Source organism: Lontra canadensis, unplaced genomic scaffold, assembly GCF_010015895.1.
Source record: "Lontra canadensis isolate GAN:19392208 unplaced genomic scaffold, GSC_riverotter_1.0 scaffold68, whole genome shotgun sequence".
Classification (NCBI taxonomy): domain Eukaryota; kingdom Metazoa; phylum Chordata; class Mammalia; order Carnivora; family Mustelidae; genus Lontra; species Lontra canadensis.
Genome location: NW_022631062.1, coordinates 10,467,004 through 10,490,295, shown reverse-complemented (window position 1 = coordinate 10,490,295; position 23,292 = coordinate 10,467,004). Strand labels below are relative to the sequence as shown.

Here is a 23,292-nt window from a genome sequence, read left to right as displayed (position 1 = left end):
GTCGTGAATGCCCTTCCCTGTCCCACAAGATGTTGCACTGAGTGATTACAGACTCCTCCCCTCATTCCTGTCCTGTAGAACCCACGGGGATTGCCATCTAGACCATCCCTCCTCCTTGTCCTACAGAACCCCATGGGGAGTGCCACCTAGAACCCTGTCTTGTGTCTGTCCTACAGAACTCCATGGGGAGTGCTGTCCAGACCCCTCTCCTCATCCCTGCCCTATAGAAACCGATGGTGAGTGCTGATCAGACCCCCCTCCTCATTCCCATCCTACAGAGCCCCATGGTGAGGGCCATCCAGATCCCTCTCATCCTGCCCTAGAGAACCATATAGGTTCTATACATGACTCATGGGTTTGAGATCATGACAGTAGCTCTGAGGGCTACAGGTGGTACCTGGGACCAGGTTACTCTCAAAGCATGGAGTAGAATATGGGTTTTTACCTGAGTCTTAACCCAAAGGACTGGGGAAGGCTCATGTCTCTGTTTCACGGACCCATGAGTCAAAGCTGGGTGTCTGGAATGATGGGCGAGGGGAAGAACAAATGACAGAGGGGACCCCAAGCCCTCTATAGCCTAGTGGTTCTGCTCCCTTGAAAGTGCCTACCTGACCTGGAATGTGTATCCCAAATCTGGTCCCTGCCCTGCGTGAAACAAGGAAGACTGCACAGCGGGATTAGGCAGCATTTAATTGTTTATGGCACTTGTAGAAATTTGGCACATGATTTATGGCTTGGGACCACCTCCTTGGGAATGACATTCAATGTTCCTTTTGGTCCTTGACTTCCTCCCAAGGCAGGAGAGCAGACAGGAGACCTCTGGGGACATAGTCCTGAAGGCAGGCAGCTATGAACAATGCAGACACGGGGATCTGTCACAGACCTGTGTTTGCTGGACTAAAGGTAAGGTCTTCCCCGACATGGCAGCTACCCCAAGAAGGTGTCCTGGGTCACGTCAGTAAAGCCGGTCATCTGGCAACTCCTGGCCCACAGTTCTCTTTGAAGATCTAGGTCATATGTGACCGCGAGAGACTTGGTCTCTTTCTCATTGTAAAGGTAGCGGCCGCCTATTCCTTCCAGGTCTGGGGTGACTGCCGCGTAGACGGATGTCCAGGCTCCTTCATCTGGGGTCTGTGGGGAGAAGGAAGAAGGCCAGGACACGTTAGCCTTCAGGGCAGAGTGCATGGGATTTTCAGAACCCCCACAGATGTAGCTGGGTAAGACACAGCTGATGTGTCTTTCCTTAAGATCGCCTGGGTCGGGATACTCAAGCGGAAAGCCACGTGTACAACCTAGCCGAGCTGATGGGTTAATCCATTTCCACAGACAAAAATGCGTATTAAAATCCGTGATGTGGACAGTTCAGTTTTGCAGCTCCTGGTGAACCCAGAATGCATATGCACTGGTCAAAGCAGATGAACGCTGAGCCTCTGTGTTTAAGTAACACTAGGTGGCAAGCGGGTAAAACGTGACCACCTTGGAGAAAGGCTCTTTCGGTGAGCTTCCCACGGGGACGGAAGCGTTCCTGGGCTATGATCACTGCTCATGGGGAAAGCAAAGTCCCAAGTAGAAGCTTAAAATGCAGAGGACACGTGAGGTTTGGAGATCTGGCTCTAGCGGAAGGCGGCAACGTGGGAACATGACACACCCTCCATGCTGGGGTGGGAGTCGGCGTGGTCAAGGGTTGGCACGGTCAGTGGGTGCCAGTGAGCCAGGAGGAGCTCAAGAGATTGGAAATGACGGGAACCAAAGCCCCTCCATCTGCGGCTACGATTCCAGATCTGGAAGCCAACAGAGTCTCCCCCTTGCTTCTTACCATCTAGATAAAGACTTTTTCAGGAGCTTGTCTTGTTTCATCAATTTGTGGAAATTGGCTCAATCCTCCAGAGATTCTTACCGGACTGTGTAAGTCTATACAGTTGACCCCTGACCAACCCAGGTTTGAACTGCACGGATGTTTTCGATAAACGTACCACAGTCCCGTAAACGTGTCTTCTCTTCTTTAGGATTTTCTTAACCACATTTTCTGTCCCTCGCTTCCTCTACTGCGAGAGTCTGGTGTATAACTCATGCAATGTACAAAATACAGGTGAATCTGCAGTTTAGGGCATCGCTAAGGCTTCTGGGCCATCGTAGGCTATTAGCAGAGAAGCTTCGGGAAGTCAGAAGGGATACCTGGATTTTCAGCTGCATGGCGCCATGCACGCATGAGCTTATGCGTAGACACGCGTGCTGACATGCCCACACCCACGTTTACACCTAGATGTCCTCACAGTCTCCCACGCTGGCCCTGGGCACCCAGCTCTGCTGACATCCAAGGGGGCCGAAAAAAGGAGCTATTTCGTGGCTATAATGCGTCTCGTGGAGAATTAATCACATCCACTTACCCAACTATCACAGGCTTAAATACATGATAGATGCTGGGCTTGGAAAAGCAACCGCGGATCGTTTGTAGAACATTTTCAAAGCCTTGGGCTTATAATGAAGACGGAAATGAGATTTCATTTGTATGCTTTAATTCCTAAATGTTTTGACAGCTCACGAAATAGATGGTTTTATTCATTTATTTCTCATTACGTTGCATATCACATCCTAATCATTACCCATCAGAGCAATTATTGGTCCTGCCTGTGTAAAAGGGAGTGGGTCATGATAAATGTTGAGATGCATGTGTGTGTATAAACATGCACACGGACACACGGTCCCGTCCATGTGCATGCACACGTGCTCACACTCACCCACATGCACGCACACAGTCACACACATTTGCACACACACAACTTCGACCTTTGGGGATTTATCTGCATCATATGGAGTGGGAGGAGACACACAAGTTTCTCAGGACCCGGGTTTAAATTTCGATGTCACCGCCTGTGAACTGTGAGATCATTGCTGTATCATCCTCCCTCCTAAGACTATTTCCTCTCGTGGAAAATGACAATTACAGAAAAAGTTTTCCCACAAAATTGTCAGGGAGAAATGCAGGACATCATACGAGTGAAAAGCTCTGGCCAGTAGAAACCCAACTGCAAATGATCAACAGTAACCATGACCGGGGTGACCATACTATGTGCTGGGCACTGTACCAAACACTAAAACCCATTTTACAGATGAGGACCCAAGGCTCAGAGAAGACTAGTCTTTCCCCCACGGCACACAGGTGGCGGGGGGAGTAGCTAGGGTTCGAACCCAGGGCCACCAGCTCCCCAGTCAACATTCTCACCCATAGCACGTGCTGACTTCTCCAAGAAATGAGTCCAGAGGTTGGGAAATGCAGGCGGGAGAGTGGATTTGGGGAGACTTCTGAGTCCCAGTGAGCTCTTACAACAGGCCATGTCTCATGCAGGGAGAGAGCCACCAGACTGGTCCTGCAGAGGGGAGAACGTCCATGGGGCACAGCTCCTGCCTCTGTGTGGGCAGCAGACGTCTGCTGAACCGGAAGGCTGAACATCAAGCAGAATGCCTGAAATGGGCTGGACCATGTCCCCGCAAATGCATATGTTGAAGTCCTCACCCCCAGGACCTCAGAATGGGGCTTTATTTGGAAGTGGGGGTCTTTAAAGAGGGGATTAAGGTCAAGTGAGGTTGTTAGTGGGGACCCTGATCCAAAAGGGTTTGGGTCCTTATAAGAAGAGATGAGGACACAGACACGCACAGAGGGACGACCATGCGGGGACCCAGGGAGGACACAAGGTCTACACGTCAAGGGGAGAAGCCTCAGGAGGAACCAGTCTTGGCCCTGTCTGGATCTCAGACACCCAGCCTCTGGGTCTGAAAGACAATGAATGTCTGTGGTTGAAGCCACCCCATCTGTGGTACATTGTCTCGACAGCCCGGGAAGACTAATTCAATGTCCAAATGATTTCTCCTCTCCAACCGGGAACGTTAGCCTGTGGAGGGCGGCAGTGACAGGTGGCTCTGGCAGTTGTGTGCCCATCCCAGGAACGAGCTGTGTGTGCCCACCTTTCCCAGGGGAACAGGTGTTTACGACTCTACTCGTCTCCTGCACTCAGAGTCATGGAAGGGACATGCTCAGATTCTTCAAGATAGACCTAAGACCAGCAAAGACCCCAACAGGCAGGAGATGCTTCTCCAGAGAATACATATGTCTTGTGATGGCCTGAATGTACGTGTCCTGCCTTCCCCCAGTTCATATGTGGAAGCCCTATTCCTCAATGGGATGGTATTAGCAGGTGGAGCCATTGGGAGGTGATTAGGTTTACATGAGGTCTTGAGGGTGGGAGCCCTGACAATGGGACTGGTGTCCTTATAAGAAGAATTGGAGACCCCAGAGCTCTCCCTCTGTCCATCACGTGAGGACACAGGCAGATGGCCATGCGTGTCCAGTAGAGAGATCTCCCTCTGTCCATCATGTGAGGACACAGGCAGATGGCCATGCGTGTCCAGCAGAGAGCTCTCCCTCTGTCCATGATGTGAGGACATAGGAAGCCTCCAACCTATGAGTAACAAGTACCTGTTTCCAAGCCTCCCCAGTCTGTGGGACTCCGTTAACACCGCCCAAGCTGAGCAATATGTGTCCCAACACCAAGATCTATATTTGAATGACGCTGTGTTCTAGGTTATGAAAAAAAATACACAAAGAAGCAACAACTGCTTATCTTCTCCTGAATCTCTCTGAGCTAGAACCCTGCACACCACAGTCACAGTAGAGGTGAAGTCACCTTCAGTGGGAACATGAGAAACACGTGCACCATGCCCTGGCTTTTTCTATTCCTTCCCTCTTCGCTCACTTTTCCTTTGTTTCTATTTGCTTTGTGTTCTTGTTATAGACGTTTTGCACCTGTGGCTCATGGTGCAGTGATCCACCACTGGCTGGGCACCAGCTCATTGGCTGGATGTCCCCAGGGAGCCACCACACATACACGCCGACAAGGAAAACCATGTGAGTTGACTGCGAACGGGACCAGCACAAAGCCCTGCTGCTCTTGAAGATCGTTTTCACTGTGGTGCTCCTTTGCTAACTCGGGGCTTCATGTACGGGGTGCCATGTTGGGAAAAGGCAAGATCAAAAGGCTTCCTCTTCTATGACCTCTCCAGTCTGTCCTTGCATGGTGAACACGTAGATGATATCTCATGACTAATAACCTCAAGCTTGGGGTTGTTCACTCCCAGCAAAGAGCGTTACTAATCCTTTCTTCTTTCCCGGGATCACTGTTTGGGTCATTTGGTGCTGGAACTCACGTCCTACAGAAGCTCAGCACAGCCCACGACCTGCTGAGAGCTCCGGGCTCATGCAACTCCAACATGCTAATGATCGCCAACCATAACAGGTCAATGAGGCAGAACCTCTTGCTTAATTTGCCAAGGACGATCAATAGGAACATAGTTGATGAAACTCAACGCTGCTCTTCAACAAGAAAATGGACATTTTGTGCTGGTTTCTATGACCATGCTCCTCTCTTGGAATTTTCTAAGCTGAGCATGGAATTCCACAACTTATTCACTGTTCCTTTTTCTTTCGCTTTGTTTCATTCGTCTGCAGGGATTGTCTCCTCTAGGAAAGTACCTGGGATCCAGGTTCTCAGCTGTGTTTAAAAAGTCTGGGAATTCAGGTCTATGATGATGAGCATCATGGCGGCAAATTGGTAACTACCTAATTAAGGCAAATACACAGAAAGACCCAAATCAGCTGTTCTCTCGCTCTGGCCTCAAGGAAAACCAAGGGCAGATGATCTCAATCAAATGGAAAATCTATAGATCTATTGAACTCCCCAGCAAAATTTGGTATCTGCCCCTGTGTCATTGGAGCTGAGAAGAGCTGTATTCAAGCTCATTCCCAGGAGGATGAAGTGTGTTTCTCGGGTACCGAGTGCACAGAAATCAGTCGGCTTCTGCACAGATAAGAAGATCCTGGAAACAACGGTTCCCCTGGCATAAATAACATATCCCATTTTATCTACAGCTTGTAAAAAATGAAACAAAACAATGAAATAAAGATCATCCTTAAAGACTTGTAGAAAGTGAAAGCAAACCCAAGAGTGGACATGTTGCTTTTATCAGAGGCAGGAGGATCATCAAAGAACCAGATGCCCGCTGGGAGACCAGGGAAGAGGGCTCCGTGTGTTTATAGTTAAAGGTCGGCTCTGCATGAAGCTGGGGCTGGACCTGGCAGCGACGCACCAAGTTTCAATTTGATTCATTACAACAAATGTTTATTAAATGCTTCCCAATGTTTTGTGGGCTCTCAGGGCCAAGAAAGGCAATTTTGAAAATAATCCCTACCACCGCAGAGTTGACGATAGGCAGGGGCTGTGGGGTGACGTTTGGGCACAAGCGGGTGAAAAAAAAAAAAGCAGCAGCAGCAGCACACTTGGTAGAAAGAGGATGGAATTTCAAGCATGCTAAATAGAGCTGCAAGCAATGTCGGGTTGGAGGGAAACATGAATGCCTTATAATTACCTAATTACACAGGGCTTTACAGTATCAGAAATGCTTCCACATATATTATGTTAGCAATTTTCACAACAATCTTATGAGATATTATTATCCAGAATTAACAAATTACCAAAGCGAGGGGCATCGCGGAGGATGAGAAGGAGAAGGAAGGGGTGGCCAGATCTCGCTTCTCCCAGAGACCCCAACCCTCTCCATCTTGGTCCTTAATCTGCCTCCCTATAGGTCCATTCCCCATGCCTACAGCTTCCTTTCTCATCTCCTTCCCTGTCTTCGTCTTTGACGTGAAAACCTGACCTCACTCTCCTCTGAGCCACAGACACATTCATGGCAGCCCAGTTGGCATCTGAAAGTAGACACCCTACTTTACCTACCTCACGGTCAAGCATCCCCAAATCCCCTCCTGGGCATTTCCCATCACCCCATGTCTGGGATAGGCACCACCATTACCCTCATTTTCCTGAGTGAGAAACCCCAGAATTATCCTTGAGTCTGCCAGAGCCAACCAGTCAAGATGTCTTCATTTTATCTCTGGAGTAGTGTTCAGGATGACTTCTCTCCCTCTCCACAACTGGAGTACCACCTCCACTGGAGTGGTCTATAAACAGACCCCAGGTGCCCCCGTGTCCTGCAGTCCATCAGATGCTTTGTAGGTTGGATGGGTCTGATCCTATTACCTCCTCACTGACATTTCTCAACGGGCACCCAGCCCTAACCTCCTGAGGTGGCCATGGCTTCTGACACATGATGAGCTTCTCTCTTTGGACACCTGCAGTAGGGCTGGGAAGAGCTGCTTTTGGGGGAATTGAGACATGGGCAGCTCAGATCATTTCACAGTCTTGGGTTCAGCTGGGGGACACAGCTAAGAAAGAGGTGGTGTCCGTCTGACCACCCACCATCTTCAACTACTTTCTGCATCATATATAGCTCTAGCATTGCTCATGGACCCTGGTTTAGCCTTCAATCCACCTTCAAAGGCTCCATCCCCAACAAAGCCTTCTCCTCTTGCCCCCAGCACTAGGGCAGACTACTGCCTCCCTATTTGTCCTTTTGTCACTCATGCAAAATGCTCAAAGTCAAAATGACTGGTAATGAGTCGAGTTCCCAGCCCTGGGTACATCTATGGGACATGCCTACCCTGATGCCTCAGTAATTCGTCTTGATCACTCTACACCTGGAGGGGTGCATGACACGTCATCAGCCTGAATGAGCATCACGGACTGACTCCCTCTTCCAAGCCTCCTGTGGGAGCCGACCCAATTTGATGTAATCTTCATGATATACCTGGGAGGTGGGTCTTATCGCACCTGCTTTACAGTGAAGGGAACTGAAGCCAACACACTGGGCAAAGACACAAGAGAGTGGTCTTGACAGCTGAGATCCAAGGAAGGAGGACATAAGTTTCCTTTGGGTATTCTTGGAGAAGGATCACAAACTTGGTGGCTTAAAACAGCACAGATTTATCATCTTAACATTCTATAAGCTCAGATGTCTAAGATGAATCTTAGTGCGGGGATGGGCTGGGGCTGTATTCCTGCTGGATCCTCTAGGAGAGAGTCTGTCTCCTGTCCCCTCTCCTTCTCTGACTCTAAACCTCCGTCCTCTGTTATGAGGACCCCTGTGATGACACTGGGCTCCCCAGGATCACTGGGGATCCCCTATATCCCAGGATGGAAGAGTAATGGTGGTAGATTCCTATAGCATGATACAAGGTCAACTGAAGTTTGTTAATTCCGCATGCTTGAATGCTGAGGGATGATGGGGAGAAGCTGATGACGCAGAGGTGAGGAGAAGCATCACTGGACATGTGTCCTTGAGTTGATTAATTAAACGTGCCACACTCCTGACACATCCATCAAAAAGCAATCAATGACCCCATGACTGGGTTGATCCAAATGCATAATAAAGAGAACCAACCATCACTAAGTCATATAGGTTGTTGGGTCATGGGCACATTCTCCACTGTCAGTTTGATACTTTTTAGTTGGAGGCTGGTGTAGAAAGTGATTTCAAAGAGGCCTGGCATTGTTTGAGGTGAATTCCTCACAAGGGTCCCGATGTACCCAGCACCGAGAATCATGCTTTTTCATGGTACCCATGGACCCTGAGGCAGGAAGTCAGGCAGATAGGGATGACATCCCAATGCAACGGCCCCAAGACCTGAGAGATGCAGGAATTCTGCATCAGCACTGGCTTCACTGGGTCTCACGCCCTCTGAAAAGCTTCACTGACGCTCGCACAGAGCCTGACAGAGCCCAGGCATACAGAATGGTCGTCATTTGTGGACACACCAAACCTCTTGCCTTTACAAAATGCTTGGGGAGGCAGACACCAAATCATGCATTTGTAGGAAGGCAAACTAAAAGGGAAGGAAGGTACTTAGCCCCTAAAGGGACTTCGAGGGCACGGCTAACTTCATGAGAGGTGCTCGGATGAAACCACCAGCAGGCAAGGAAGGCAGACCCTGAGAAGAGTTTCGGTAACTGTCCTCATTAATTCCCAGGCTTGAAGAAACAGACAGTTATCGAAGGGATGGAGCCGTCAACAGTGACTTGGGAAGACGGACGAGTCCCCAAGAAAGCAATACGTTATTAAAGAAAAATTTAAAAGCTGAACTGGAACTATCCTTCTGAAAATTCCCAAACCCAGAGAGTGTGCAAAGGCTAATATTTCCAGTCTTCAAATGCACAGACTTGTCATGATCATTCCATTAGGCTGAAGTGTAAGAGAGAAAAATACGGTGGGAAATGGGCTTCTCCGTTGTCTCATTCTTTGACTTTTTTTTTTTTTTTTAAACAAATCATCAAAATTTTAGGATCCCAACTTGACAAAGACAGCACAGAAGGAGATCTACAGCACTGGGGTAAATGCCAAGAGAGAAGTCATCAATGAATTGGTTGGAGAACCAGAGGACTAGTCTACTGGGGAATAAATGAGAATCACTCTAGAAACTGGGGGCCGTTCTTTCTAAAGAAACATACTGGTCCACATTATCCGAATAAGGGAGTTAAAGCAAAGAAAAACATAATCATCTCTCTAGACCGGAGTCAGCAAACGTTTTCTGTAAAGGGCCAGACAGGAAATATTTCTCACTTTGTGGGCCATCTGGTGTCTGTCGTAACTACTCAGCTCTGCCTTTATCCCAGGGAGAACACGTGAATGAACAAGCACGTGTGCCAATAAAACTTTATTGACAAAACCATATGGCCAGCCCGTGGGCCGTAGTTTGCCTATGTACCAAACTGTTTTGTTTTGGTAAGATTAAATAGTCACACCTCATTCAAAGGAAGAGTAAAATGGGAGTGATACGCAGCACAGTACATAAAAAAGTAAAATGTGCAAATCCTAATAAATATAAGAGAGAGACATTACGTGTTTCACCCTCAAAGTGGAAAGTAAGATAGGAGTCACCTACACCATGTATTATTGAACTGACTATATCTTACATAAGAACATTTTCAAGAGAAACATACATACTGGAAAGAAGAGGGGATACGATATTTGCATTAAATAATCAACATGGCTTCAAAATTAGATTAATTACATTAAATAGACTGAAAATCTCTTAAAATCAGGACATCCGTGATAGAGTCAAGACGGATGTAAGACCTGACACAGTCTCACAGTATTTGGAGCAGGTTTTGGTAAGACTGTCCTTGAAAGCCCAATGGAATGCTCCAGAAAACACGGACAAGAGAACCTTCTAGAACCTTCTCATCTTCTAGAACCTTCTCATGCCAGAGCTTGCTATGCTCTGTAGAGAAACTGGGACAGAAGCAGATGTGGAGATGTAGGAGTGGTCCCTCAAGGCAACACCGCTGGAAACCCCAAAGAACTGGAAACACCCCAAATGCTCCCGATCCAGAGATGGAGCAAAGCCGTGCTGTCCACCCATGTGGAATATACGCCCCCAGGACAGAACTGACCTCACGTGTCCACAGGGACTGATTTTAAACATTTAATATGGAGAGTTGTGGGTTCCAAAACACAAGTTGAAGTCTTGAGCCCTAGTACATGTGAATATGACCTTATTTGGAAACAGGGTCTTTGCAGAGGTGATGAAGGGAAGGATCTGAGATGAGTTCATCCTGGATCAGGGTGGTCCTGAGTCCAATGAGGGGTGTCCTTGTAAGACACAGAAGAGGACACACAGATGCAGAGCAGAAGCCACGTGAAGATGGAGGCAGAGATGGGAGGGACGTGACCACAAGCCCAGGGACGTCTGGAGCCCCAGAAGCTGGAAGACGCAAGAAGGGCCCTGCCTTAGAACCTCAGGAGGGAGCATGGCCCTTCCCCGCCTGGATCTCTGTGGTCCTGCCCCGCCTGGATCTCAGACATCTGGTCTCCCTAGCTGGGCGAAGAGAAATCTCCGTGGTTTTAGTCATTGGGTTTGTGGTCATTTTTCACAGCTGCCCCCAAGTAAGTAACTACTAAACAAACAAACAAACAAAAAAGCAAATCACAGATCTTATTCTACTTACCAAAGGATCAAAGAATGCAAATTTAAATTTCAGAGACACACATGCGTGAGACATTTATAACGAGAAGCAAGAAAACCGTTGATTCTACGGGTGGGTTAGGGGTTAGTGTTTGCACGTGCATTTGGGGGGAAGCGTGGGCCCATCCACGTGGTGTGACAAGGTGTGCACTCACTTATCACCGACTTCTAAGTGTTTCATGCATTTTGCTGTCTTCACGGTTTGCAGTACTTTTAATAAAACCGATTTGCCACAGAAACGAACGTCAAAACTTCGTAAAACCATTAGGAATAAATGCAATAGGAAAGGTATGGGCATTTACTGAGAATTAATAATAGGACAGCCCTGAAAAGCATTAGGATTCTGGTCACCAATTCCAACATGTGGGGTGACCCCCTCCCACACACACCACCAAGCAATTCCCAGACACCATCAAGGTACCCTATAATCCAACCCAGTTCTGACCTATATTCTTGGCCACGGTGTCAGATCTCCCAAGGCTTAGCCCTACAAGACTGCCCTTCACCCCCTAGGTCAGATGGCAGTCACAAATCCAGGTTGTCACCCATAGTTCTGACCTACCAGCTACAGATTGGAGGTTTCCAGGACCTCCTCCTCCTCCTGGGGTTCTATGAATCCGCTACAGCGACTCACAGAGCCCAAGGAAACACGTCACTCACTACATCAGAGGTTTACTATAAAGGGTTGTAGTTCAGGAACAGCCAGAAAAAGTGTGCATGGGGCCACCTGTGGGGAAGGGCGTGCACCTTCCATGGCCTCGCCAGGGACACCTTGCACCCCAAAACTGCACGTGTTTACTAACCCAGAAGCTCTTTGAACCCTGCCCTTTCCATTTTCTAGAGAGGGAGGCTTTATTGCAGAGGCGTGATGGATTAAATCATCCGTCACTAGGGACCGATACAACCTCCAGCCCCTCTAGTCTCCCTGGAGGTCAGAAGGTGCAGCGGAAACTTCCCAGCTTCTAAACACGGAGTTGGCTCCCCTGGCCACCAGCCCCAGGCTCCTGGACTTTCCAAAAGTCCCCTCGTTCACATGCTGTCCTCACCAGAAATTCCAAGGATTTTAGGACAGAAACAGGACAAAGACCAAACAGGTGCGTTTATCACAAGTCACAAAATCGCCCACACCCAGAAAGACACAAGTGAAAGGAAAGACAAATGATTCTCAGACAAAAAAATATCACTCTGTGAAATCTCAAGGTTCCCGCCCAAATTAACTTAGAAATCCCTGCGGGTTTTGTCCTGATGGTTATCCTCTCCTTTCCCGTTCTAGTTTATGTTATTGTATCCTACTCTGTTCTAGCCTATCCTGTCCTATTTTATTCTATTCTGTCTCATCCTATCCTGGCTTGGCTTATCCCATCCCACCATTATTCTATTCTATTCTTTCTTATTCTATCTTATCCTACCCTATCCTCTTCTGTCCTCTCCTATCCTATCCTGTATTATTTTATTCTGTCTATCCTATCCTATCCTAACCTAACCTACCTTACCCTATCCCATCCCATCATTATTCKATTCCATTTTTTCTTATTCTATCTTATGCTACACCATCCTGTTCTGTCCTCTCCTATCCTATCCTGTATTATTTTATTCTGTCTATCCTACCCTATCCTAACCTACCTTATCCTATTCTATCCCATCCCTTCATTATTCTATTCTATTTTTTCTTATTCTGTCTTTTCCTACCTTATCCTGTTCTGTCCTATCCTATCTCATGGTATCCTATCCTATCCTATATTATTTTACTTTGTCTATGCTATGCTATCCTATCCTATCTTATCCCATCATTATTCTATTCGATTCTTTCTTATTCTATCTTATCGTCTCCCATCCTGTTCTGTCCTGTCCTATCCTATCCCATCCCACCATTATTATATTCGATTCTTTCTGATTCTATCTTATCCTACCCTATCCTGTTCTGTCCTATCCTATCCTATCCTGTATTATTTTATTCTGTCTATGCTATCCTATCCTATCCTATCCCATCCCATCCCACCATTATTATATTTGATTCTTTCTTATTCTATCTTATCCTACCCTATCCTGTTCTGTCCCATCCCATCCCATCCCATCCCATCCCATCCCATCCCATCCCAACCCATCGTGTCTTATTCTATCTGCTTCTCCTCTACCCTATTGCCCTCTATCCCACCCCACTTCTCTCCATTGTTTTCTACTGGAGAAACCTGGCAGGAGCGTAAACGTAGGAACAGAGAAACGGGGTGAAGAAACCCATGCACTCCCATCATCAACTGTGTTTTCTTCAACTTGCAAAGCATCGAGAAGCTGACCTGGGAAAAACAATCAGGGCTAAGAGAGAAGGAAGCTAAGAAAACGAAGCTACGGTGGGGGGTGGGGGGCACTGCCCGAGCACAAGGGTGACTTCAGAACACACGGGAACACGAGGGCATTTAGAAAAGGACTGTCCGTCCCCTCCAGGATCAGTGGAGAAGGGTGGGCTTTCGGACATCGGTCCCTGCAAACACCACCAGGAAACCCGGGAAGGCTCAACAGCACGACAAAACCTAACTGTACCTCCGGAGACAACGGACGACCCATTTTTAATGCCTTTGACTCGATTTTGGCTTAAAGTGCCCCATCGAGGACCGCGAGTGACAAGAAAGTTGCGGTGGGGGAGACGGGCAACATGACATACGGGGTTCGTGATCCGTAATTATATGGAACGTTCTCTGTCATTTTGTTTTTTGTTTTATTCCTGAGCCAGCAGCTCCCCGTGGGGGGAAAAGTGGGAAAAAGGACGTGAACAAAGAGTTCATTCAAAAACTCACGTGCATAAAGAAAATTTGGATTTTTAAGGGGAGCTGTAGAGCGGAGCTGTGACACAGGAAAAGGATCCCGGGGTCATACAGGAGGTAATTACACACAGCAGCGGCCAGACGCTGGGTCCCCAGTGCCCACAGTCATTCCCGTGTGCCAGAATCTGGGTTCCGGTGCTGGCCCCAAAACACTAGTGCATAAAGAACCCAGAGGTGGGGAATTCACAGCCATGACTGTCACTGAAGGCACGTGCCCTGCCCTCCATGGCCCTGGAGCTCGTCACTTCTAAAGTTTGCAACCCCGTCGCGGGGAGGAAACGAACACCGTCCCCTCACCAAGACCCTGGAAGCCGGAGAGGATGTGCCCGAGCCCCACGGCTGGGCCAGCAACAGCCACGGAAACAGGACGGCAGCAAACGCACAAGGAATTTTTCCAAGAACCAGGATTCCTGTCCACTCACGGATCATTTTTTTTTTTTAAACCCGGAAATTTAAATGGGATCACGTATCCGAGAAAGAAATATAAAAACATCAGGAGAAAAGGGTGGGGGATATGAGATTTTTAGAAGTGCCTACCCTCGTGGGGTGGCTTGTTTCCACCTTGTGCAGAATTCACGCCGTGCGTGGGGACAGGTACACGTCACGGATGCTCGGTGTCCCTCCAGGATGCTACTGGCTGGCCTTGGACCCGTGTATCACCTGCTCGTGTGCTGCCCCCACAATGGCAGTGTCCTGTCTTGGAGCAAAGCCTCTGCTGTTCCCCTCGTGGGACCCCTGGGACATGTGGGAGGCCCATACACGGTTTTGGACACCAGAAATTGCATGGACTTTTGTGCATCGGAAATCAACCAGGCTTGGATTCAGAAACATGTGCACGACGTGTGGCTCTGGTCACGGCGCAAAGCAGAGCCCTGTCCTCTGTCTACAAAATCTGTTTTCTCCTTCGTGGAAAAAACACCAAAACTGCTTGAAATGCACACATGGGGAGGCTGTGCTGCTGGGTTTCCAATGTCAGTGACCCGGATGCCAGGTCGCTCGCACTTCTGAGTGTTGACCCAACGGCACAGACGTGGCCTCAAGGTGGCCGGCCGGCCATGGGGCAGGGGACCTCACAAGTGGGCACAGCAAAGCAACCGCGGGAGACCTACCTTGAAGAACCACCAGCTGAAGAGCCTCTTGATGAGACGCGTGCCCCAGAAGACGTGTCGGTAGAGGTCGGTGTTGACCACGCCAGGGTCGACCACGTTGGCGGTGACGGGGCTCCCCTGGGCGGCCAGCAGCCTCTGCAGGTGGTAGGTGAACAGGACAAGGGCCAGCTTGCTTTGGGCGTAGGCACCGTGCGGGGAGTAGCTGCGGCTGTGGAAGCAACCAGGGACATGTGTAAGACGCTGGTGCATCCCTCACCTACCCGGGTCCCTACCTGTCTGGGTCACTACCTGCCTCGGTCCCTGCATGCTGAGGGCCCTACTCACAGAGGTCTCTCACCTCCCCGGGTTCTGCACCTGCTGGGTCCCTACCTGTCGAGAACCCTACGGGTCCAGGTTCCTATCTGCCTGGGTTTCTCAGCTGCCCAGGTCTCCACTTGCTGAGGTCCAGACGCGCGACCTGACATGGAGAAACAGAACAGGACGCCCCCCCACACCCTCCAGCGAGTGTAAAGATGGGGCGATTCTCCCTGCGGCCGCTGTTTGCGGGAAGCCGGAAACCACGCCCAAAGCCCGGCTCGGAAAGCCTGGGGCAAACCCCATCTGCCTGCAGGTGACCCTGACTTTTTACTCGTTTTTCTACGGGGCAGCAGGTGGTTACGTTTCATCATCACTATACGGACACACACGCTTGTGTCCACATGGCGATCCTCGGGGCTTCGTCACGGGCTAGGAACGTGATCGTAGCATTTTGTAATAGAATGCATGTTGTTAGAGCTGTTTTAGGTTCACACGGCCATTAAGAGGCAGGGCCAGAGGTTCCCCGTGCACCGCTCCCTGTCCCCACACACGACAGCCTCCCCCATGACCAGCATCCCCACCCCGGGCTGCATCAGAATTTACCTGGGGTCCACATTCTACGGGTTTGGGCAAATGTACAAGGACATGCATACCCTCTGGATTCACGGCCCTAAAAGCCCTCCATGCTCCACCTGTCCAGCCCTGCCTCCCCCGACCCCTGGCCAGCACCCGTCTTTGTTCGCTCTTTATCTATCCACCTGCTGAAGGACAGCTCGGTGGCCTCCAGGTTCCGGCCACCAGCAACCACGCTCTGAGAAACATCCGTGGGCAGGTTTCCGGGTGGCTGTGCCTGCAACCCCTCTGGGTGAAGGTCAAGGAGTGTGATTTGGGGACCACACGGTGAGGGGGTGTTCGCTTCCGTCAACAACAGCCTGGCTGTCCTCCCAAGTGACCCAGCCATTCTGCGTTCCCGTCAGGACGGAGGAGAGGTCCTGTCTCTTCCTGTGCTCGCCCGCTGGTGTCCCAGATTCCAGCCACGCTCACGGACATGCCCAAGGGTCTCCCTGTTCTTTTAACCTGTGAGTTCTCCAGTGACCTAGGATGTGGTGGATCTTCTCGTATGGAGGCTGACGGCGAGATTTTCTGATCGACTGCGTGACAGACGTGAGGGTCCTTGGCTGTGCACATGAGACCGGCACATCGCGGCCCTTGGGGACTCTCGGCATTCCCCAGGAAGCGGCGTTTCCCCCCAGGAACCTGACTTCCCAGCGTGGCCTTCATGCATCATCCTGTCACGAGAGCCCACGTGCAAACCCCAAGATGTGCCCGCAGGGGGGTCTACCCCCTCGATGTTGCAAAAACGGACCCCAGGTTCCTCCATCTTAAGGGACCGGTTGCTAGGTGAACTTCTCAAGGAGCGTTGCCCAGAGGAATTCCCAACATGGCTGTTGTGTTTGGAGGGAGGGATCACGAGAAACATCCAGGGCAGTTCAGAGCCCAAGTTCCCTCCCCAACGCAAGACAAGCCACAACCCTCCAATTATCGTTAAGAGACTTGTTTTTGGCAAATTTCTCCCGTCCGCTCCCCGCAGAGGAGAGGAGAAGGCGGCAGGAAACGAGCAGTGATTAAGTGCAGGGAAATCAATGCCGAGCTTTGTCTTGGCTTCGAGCCATTAAGGCGCCACCGGCACAGACAGCCTCAGACGCCGCCTTCTCAGTGTAGCCGGGTTCGGGCCCTTAAAGAGCGTGAAACACCGATACACCCATTTCTCCAGGGTAAACGATGAGGTCTGCGACGGTGGCTTTATAGCATAGCCCGGAGAAGAAAGAACCAGAGATCGTTAGAAAAACCAAATGGAGGAAAAAAGTCAGTATGTTTCCCTATGGGAGGGACGGAAAAAGTCCAAGAAGGAGGAGTGATTTCAGGACAGGGTTCCCCAGCGGATTTATGGACAAAGAAACATCCACAGCGGAAACAGGAAGGAATCAGAGCAAATTAACAGGAGGACGCGATCGCCCCACTGAGGTTTTCTAAATCAAACCCCCAGGACTGCAAAGGCACTTGGCACGGGAAACAATAAAGAGATTGAACGTTAACACCAAAGAGGGAGCAGAAACACAGACTCAAATAACGGTTCTCACGGCGGGTCGGTAAACGAACTAATTAGGGAAATGGCTGCGTGGGTTGGTTCTACACAGAATGTTTACTTTGTTGCTTTTGTACTACGGATTGTCAGGAAGTAAAACCCAAAGCCATAAACATGGATCCTTATTTTCAAAAAAATAAAACACTTTTTGGTGTAATTCTTTCAAGAATAATTCGAAGGTCGGTATGAAACATGAAACGGAAGTTAGAGACGGTTAGTGTGGCAGCCTTTTGGAGGGGCAGAAAAACGCCTCTCCTATACTTTTGTGTTCTGTACCTGAGGGCTGCAAACTAAACTGAGGACGGCCAGATTCACAGGGGGAAATCATGCCAATTTTACTTTTTCACTTTACACGTATGGAGGGCTTCATAGTAAAGAAGTAAAAACGGCCTCCCCTGGGGGACCCAGAGGGCACAGCTCTACCGTGTGTCCCCATTTACACAGTTTGGTTTACAGTTAGTCTGTGAAAGAGATGATGGAGGCATGTGGCTTAAAAAGGAGACTTTGAAAGGTACAAAAAGACTGTCTCATTTTTAATTAAAAAGATACTGTATCAGCATCAAGTAATTAAAAACATTCTTTGTTCAAAAGAAAAAAAAAGGCACCACTAGACTTGGGTTTATATACAATTTAACAATGCCCAGTAAATGGTGCAGGGGTGAGGAGACAAAGGACAAGGGGTCTCGGCTTCCAGAGGTGGTAAATTGTGCAAAGGTATCTATTTAATGGAAATTAAAGGGTTAGATTAGTAAGATTTGAGTTTCCTGGAAGTTCTGCTTTTACTGAGATCTGGGGAGAGCAGCATACACCTGTCTATACCATATGCACAATCCATTTTCTATGGGTTAGTGAATGACCCCCACACCAGCAGTCAGTCCTCCTTCTCAGCAGAGCTGCCCTACACCGCAACGTCCACATTTTGTAGAACCGTCGTCACCTCCCCGTCCGTCCTAGAACACCCCGGACCTTCTGCATTACTTTAATGGTTCCAGAAGCACTGGGTGTCCTGAAGTCCTCCCCAGTAGACCGGAAAATTTCGCACATAGGACCACGGGATTGATCAGACAGTACCTCGAGCCGTTGAAAAAACACAATATCTTGAGTTTTCTTATTTCCATAAAACACACGTGTCCCTGGATTTCGTATCATTCACGGTGTTTGCCCACGTTTTCAGCTCGACGTCGACCACTTCCTTCTCCCTCTGCCGCTGGAGGTCGTGAGGGCCCCAGCCGACGCTGAGAGTTTAGTACAAGGAATGAGGTCTTCATCCATGATGTTGATGAATGCTGTGCCCCGTGCGTGAGTCACCAGTCCGTGCCCCCCATGCTGGCCTCGCAGACGGCTTCCTTTTACACAGATCCGCAGGGAGCGTTAGCCGTCCTGATGTGTCCGCTGGCCTGCGGTAAATTCACGCGCGGGAGGCAGCACAGCTGTGGCTATGATGCCTGCATCCTATTAATCAGCTGTGTTATTTCCCTTCTGGGTCATTAATGCACAAGCCCATGGCCAGCGATGGGGGAACGTCCGTGGGCCACCGTGAACCCAGGTGCTCGCTGGGTCCGATAACGGGCAGTCTCTCTGTGAGCAAGGATGACGACACCCGTTGGCAGACCAAGGATCCCTCATCTCCACACACGAGCTTTTCCCGGGTGCCACGGACACGTGCTGCGTCGTCCTGATCCCTGGTTTTCCCTGGATCCCTGATCCAGAGGACTCTGGAAACACAGAGCGGCCAGGAGGGGCTCAGGAAGCCTCGTGAGCAAAGAAGGGCTCCATGTCTCCCCGGAAACAGCCCAGGACGTTGCCGACCACGTGCACATTTCGGTCCTGAGCAAATGTCAGGCGTGGTTGTTGGGGGAACCATCATGGGCACATCAGCAGCCCGTCACGCATCCCAGAACACCGCACAAGTCCTCAAAAGCTTCGGGGTTTCACAAACAGTGATATAACAGGCTGGGAATTCGTGCTTACAGAAGCACGGATGGATGAGCTCCCCCCGAAATTAAAACCGTTTGGGAAACTCAAACCAGAACAGCTATTTTCCCCACGATGCACACACATGTCTGCAACATCTCAAGGGGTTTGGCCCCCAACGGAGGTCAGCCTGGAAGAAACGGTTCTGGAGAAGAGCAAGGACCTGTCAGCTTGGGAACAGTGCACGGGGACCCTTATGCATCGAACTGTGCCTCCCACAAGGAAGATGTGTTGGAGTCCTGCCTCCAGGATCACACAATACGACCCTGCATGGGAAGAGGGTTCTTAGAGAGGCAACTGAGTTCACGTGAGGGCTTTAGGATGGGGCTCTCACCCTGTGTGACTGGTGAATTTACAAAAGGGGGAATTTGGGCACCGACGGGCACGCATGGAGGGAAGATCATGTACAGGCGCACAGAGGGAAGATGGTGTCATGAGGATGGATGCAGAGATGGGGGCACGCACGTGGAAAAGTTTGCTGGCCATCCCCAGAACCCCGGAGAGCAGCCCGGAATACATTCTCCCCCAGAGGCTCAGGAAGGAACCAGTCCAGCCCCACCTGGATCTCGGACGTCCAGCCTCCAGAACTGGCAGGCAGTAAACAGCTGTGGTTCGAAGCAACCCCGTCTCCGGTCCTTGGTCACAGCCCCCCAGGACACGCATACAGTGAGCACGAGCTGTTGCATGAAAGTGAAGTTGCTCAGGATGCAGCCCGAAAACACACACTTTCCCAAGGATGTAAATTTGCTCCATCTTTGCGCAAAGAGGGGAAGCATATACAGAAAAAGCAAGCCTTCTGCCTTGAATGGGAGCCACTATGAAGCTTTTTAAGATTTTATTTATTTGAGAGACAGAGCACAAGCACGGGGGCGGCTGCGGGCAAAGGGAGAGGGAGAAACAGGCTCTGTGCTCCACGGGCATCCTGGGATCATGACCTGAGCCAAAGGCAGATACATCATGGACTGACGCACCCAGGAGCCCCAAGAAGGCAATGTTTTGCAGGAAGAGGAACCCATGGGGAGGGAGTCTTTGCCCTCTGGAAGGAGACCACGTGGGGGGCACTGCTGTCTCCATCGGGGTCTTTGTGGACGAGGCCTCATGATGCACGGACACCCACTCATCAGTTTTACCCGGAGAAGCATCTTTGTCAGTGACCCCAGGAGCAGCCATTCCTTGGTCAATGAGGTTCTGCTACCTTTGCACCTGGGAGCACCCTCGTCCGTCCTGAGGACGGGAACTAGGACAGGGCCTGTTGCCTGCTTCGTGGTGGAGGAGGGTAGACAGCATGGTGCCATGTCCCTCCTTGCCCTGGGCATCGTATGGGCTAAGAGGTGAGGCTCGTAAGACAAGTAGAGCAGGAACTATGCTCAGCGGACGTGCCATGGGCATCCCCAAGAGCGGTCGCCCTCAGGGCAAGACCAAAGCTGAGGCAGCTCAGATAAGACTCCACGAGGACCTCTTTGGTCCTGGGCGGCCCATGGCTACAGGAGGCTGAGCACCTAGATAAGCCGGGGAGCAGGGCTGATAGTGGTTAGAGTCCATCACGCGATGGTGCCCAGGGGTTGGTCAGACACCACTGTAGACATTGCTGGGAAGGTATTTTCTTAGACGGGATTAACACGGATATTTGCAGATTTGGGGTGAAGCCCGTCATGCTCCATAATGCGGGTGGGCCTCGTCTAATCAGCTGAAGGCCAGAGGAACGATGGAGGTCTCCTCCAAAAAAGAAGGGAATTTGGCCTCAAGACTGTAGCCTGGAAATTCTCCCTGAATTAACAGTGTTTTGGCTCAAGATGGGAACATTAACTCTTAGCTGCCTCTCTAGCTTGCTGGTCTACCCTGAAGGTTTTGGATTTGTTGGTCCCTCCAATCTGGGAGCCAATTCCTTAAATCAAATCAACCCATCTCTCTCTCTCTCTCTCTCTCATACAGACATATAAAATACCAATAAATATTTATATATGTGTTTTTAAATTAAATGATACTTTTACCTCCCTCCACAAAATCAAAACCATTTTCTGACAAAGCTCTCCATTTCCTCATGAGTCAATTCCACTCATGACAAACAATTTTCAACAGACTCTGCCCACCTTTTTCCCTGGGAAAATATTCAAGCAGAGGAGTTTTCCGGCAGAGCCTACCTGAGCACACAGACCCTCCCGTGCATAGCAGCCCACTTGGATTCTGAAATCACTATGACATAGTGATTCACGCCTTTGGAAGAACATGAATTTTCAGCAAATCGGTCTTGGCAATTACCGCTAATTACCGGTGGTGTTTACATCAGGGGGACCCCGAGGACCAAGTCTTTTCCTTTTCCTTTCATGCAGGAAAGCAGAGTGTTTTAAGCCCAAGTGGTTCTCAAATTTTAACGTCCATCAGAATCTCCTGGAGGGTTTGTTAAGAGTCTGGCTGCCTGGCTCCCCACCCCCAGAGTTTGGGCTGAGAAGGTCTGTGGGGTGGTCTCGGGGTCTTTATTTCTAGTAAGTTTTCAGGGCATGTGGATGCTGCTGGCCTGGGGACCACACTCCAAAAACCTGCATCCTGAGTGGTCTCAGTCTCTTTTATTCTTTTTTTTTTTTTCCTAAGATTTATTTATTTTAGAGAGAGTGAGAGAGCAGGGGGGAGGGGTAGAGACAGAGGGACAAGCAGACCCCCACTGAGTGCAGAACCCAATGCAGGGCTTGATCCCACGACCCCGAAATCCTGACCTGAGCCGAAACCAGGAGTCGGATGCGTAACTGATGGAGCCAGCCAGATGCCCCTCGTTGTCTTTTAACAAACATTTATCAAAGAAAGTGACGGAGCTCAGTGCCTGTTCTTTGATTTTTTGCACACAAAGCTGTAAGGACCTTCACACCTATGCTCACGCCCACACGCATGCACTCATTCATGCACAAAGCACAGAGGAGGGCACAGCCACACTCACATGCCTGCACACATGTGTCCATGTGCTCACACACACACATACTTGCACGCTGGTGCACACATAGACCATCCCTGAGCTCGCTTAGGGCACCACAGAGGAGCAGCCCCTCGGGGGGGGGGCAGCTGTCCCCCAACCACATGGCTTCACTTCACCTGCTTCCTCTGTGCACAGGCTGGTCCTGCTAGGCTGCCCAAGGACCCAAGTACCTGGCCAGCCCCCTGCCCAAGGCCCTATTCAGGGAGCCACCTGTCCCCAGGAGCCACAGATACATTCCTTGCCTCCTGCCCCCAGGGGGAAATCCCAGTGAGGGCGCACCCTGATCCCACAGCCACAAGCACGGAACCCACTCACCCACCCAGGACCAAGTTTGGCCACCAGATGGGTGGGAACTCCCTGGGAAGACCCCAGCCCTGCGCTCCGGGCAGCTGGCCCCTCGCTGTGCCAGAATGTGACACCAGGAAGCACCCCAGGGTGCGCAGCACGGCCACCCTCCTTCCACGTGTTTGCAGGCCCAGAGGCTGAGGGCGCCCACCCCAGTGCACGTGCCGGAGCCACTCCTCGAAAGCAAGCTCCGCTCAACCATGCATCCAGGTCCTTCCAACAGGGTGTCTACACCGTGCACAGTGAGGGCAGCAGTCGTGCAAACATAAATACACACCCCACTCACACGCGGGGCCTCTTTTATCCCGAAGGAGGAGAGAGCGGGAAACACAGATCAGAACGTGGTGCCTCCCACGTCACCAGGAGTCACCTGGACGCACCACACGGGGTTAGTGGGTTCTATTTACAGTTGCAAACAAAGGAGAATGTGTCATTACTTCTGGTACCCACCGCATGCCCAACTTCTGTGTTTCCGCTTTCTACCAAAGAAAATAAATTAAAAAAAAAAAATAACATCCCACAGCTGAGCTACCCGAGCATAAGATGCATATGATTTGATGATGATGGATGTTAAATGTACTTAGTGTGATTATTTCAGGATACACACAACTAGTGAATCATTACCGTGTACACCTGACACTTCCGTAGCAACTATAACATTATGGTACAACATGTAAAATATCACATTATGTAACAATTATAACACTGCAACGTATGCAATGTTA

At 50.0% G+C, this 23,292-nt stretch overlaps 1 protein-coding gene across 1 annotated transcript in view; it reads right to left on the bottom strand.

Moving 5' to 3' along the window:
• Positions 1–673: 673 nt before the first annotated feature.
• DHRSX (dehydrogenase/reductase X-linked) overlaps positions 674–23,292 on the bottom strand; it is a 154,179-nt gene continuing 131,560 nt past the window's right edge. The window contains exons 6-7 of the mRNA XM_032880249.1: positions 14,841–15,048; positions 674–1,131 (exon numbers count right to left, since the gene is read on the bottom strand). Of these exons, the coding sequence (XP_032736140.1) occupies positions 928–1,131; positions 14,841–15,048 (412 nt within the window). The 3' untranslated portion in view covers positions 674–927. The remainder of the gene's footprint in view (positions 1,132–14,840; positions 15,049–23,292) is intronic.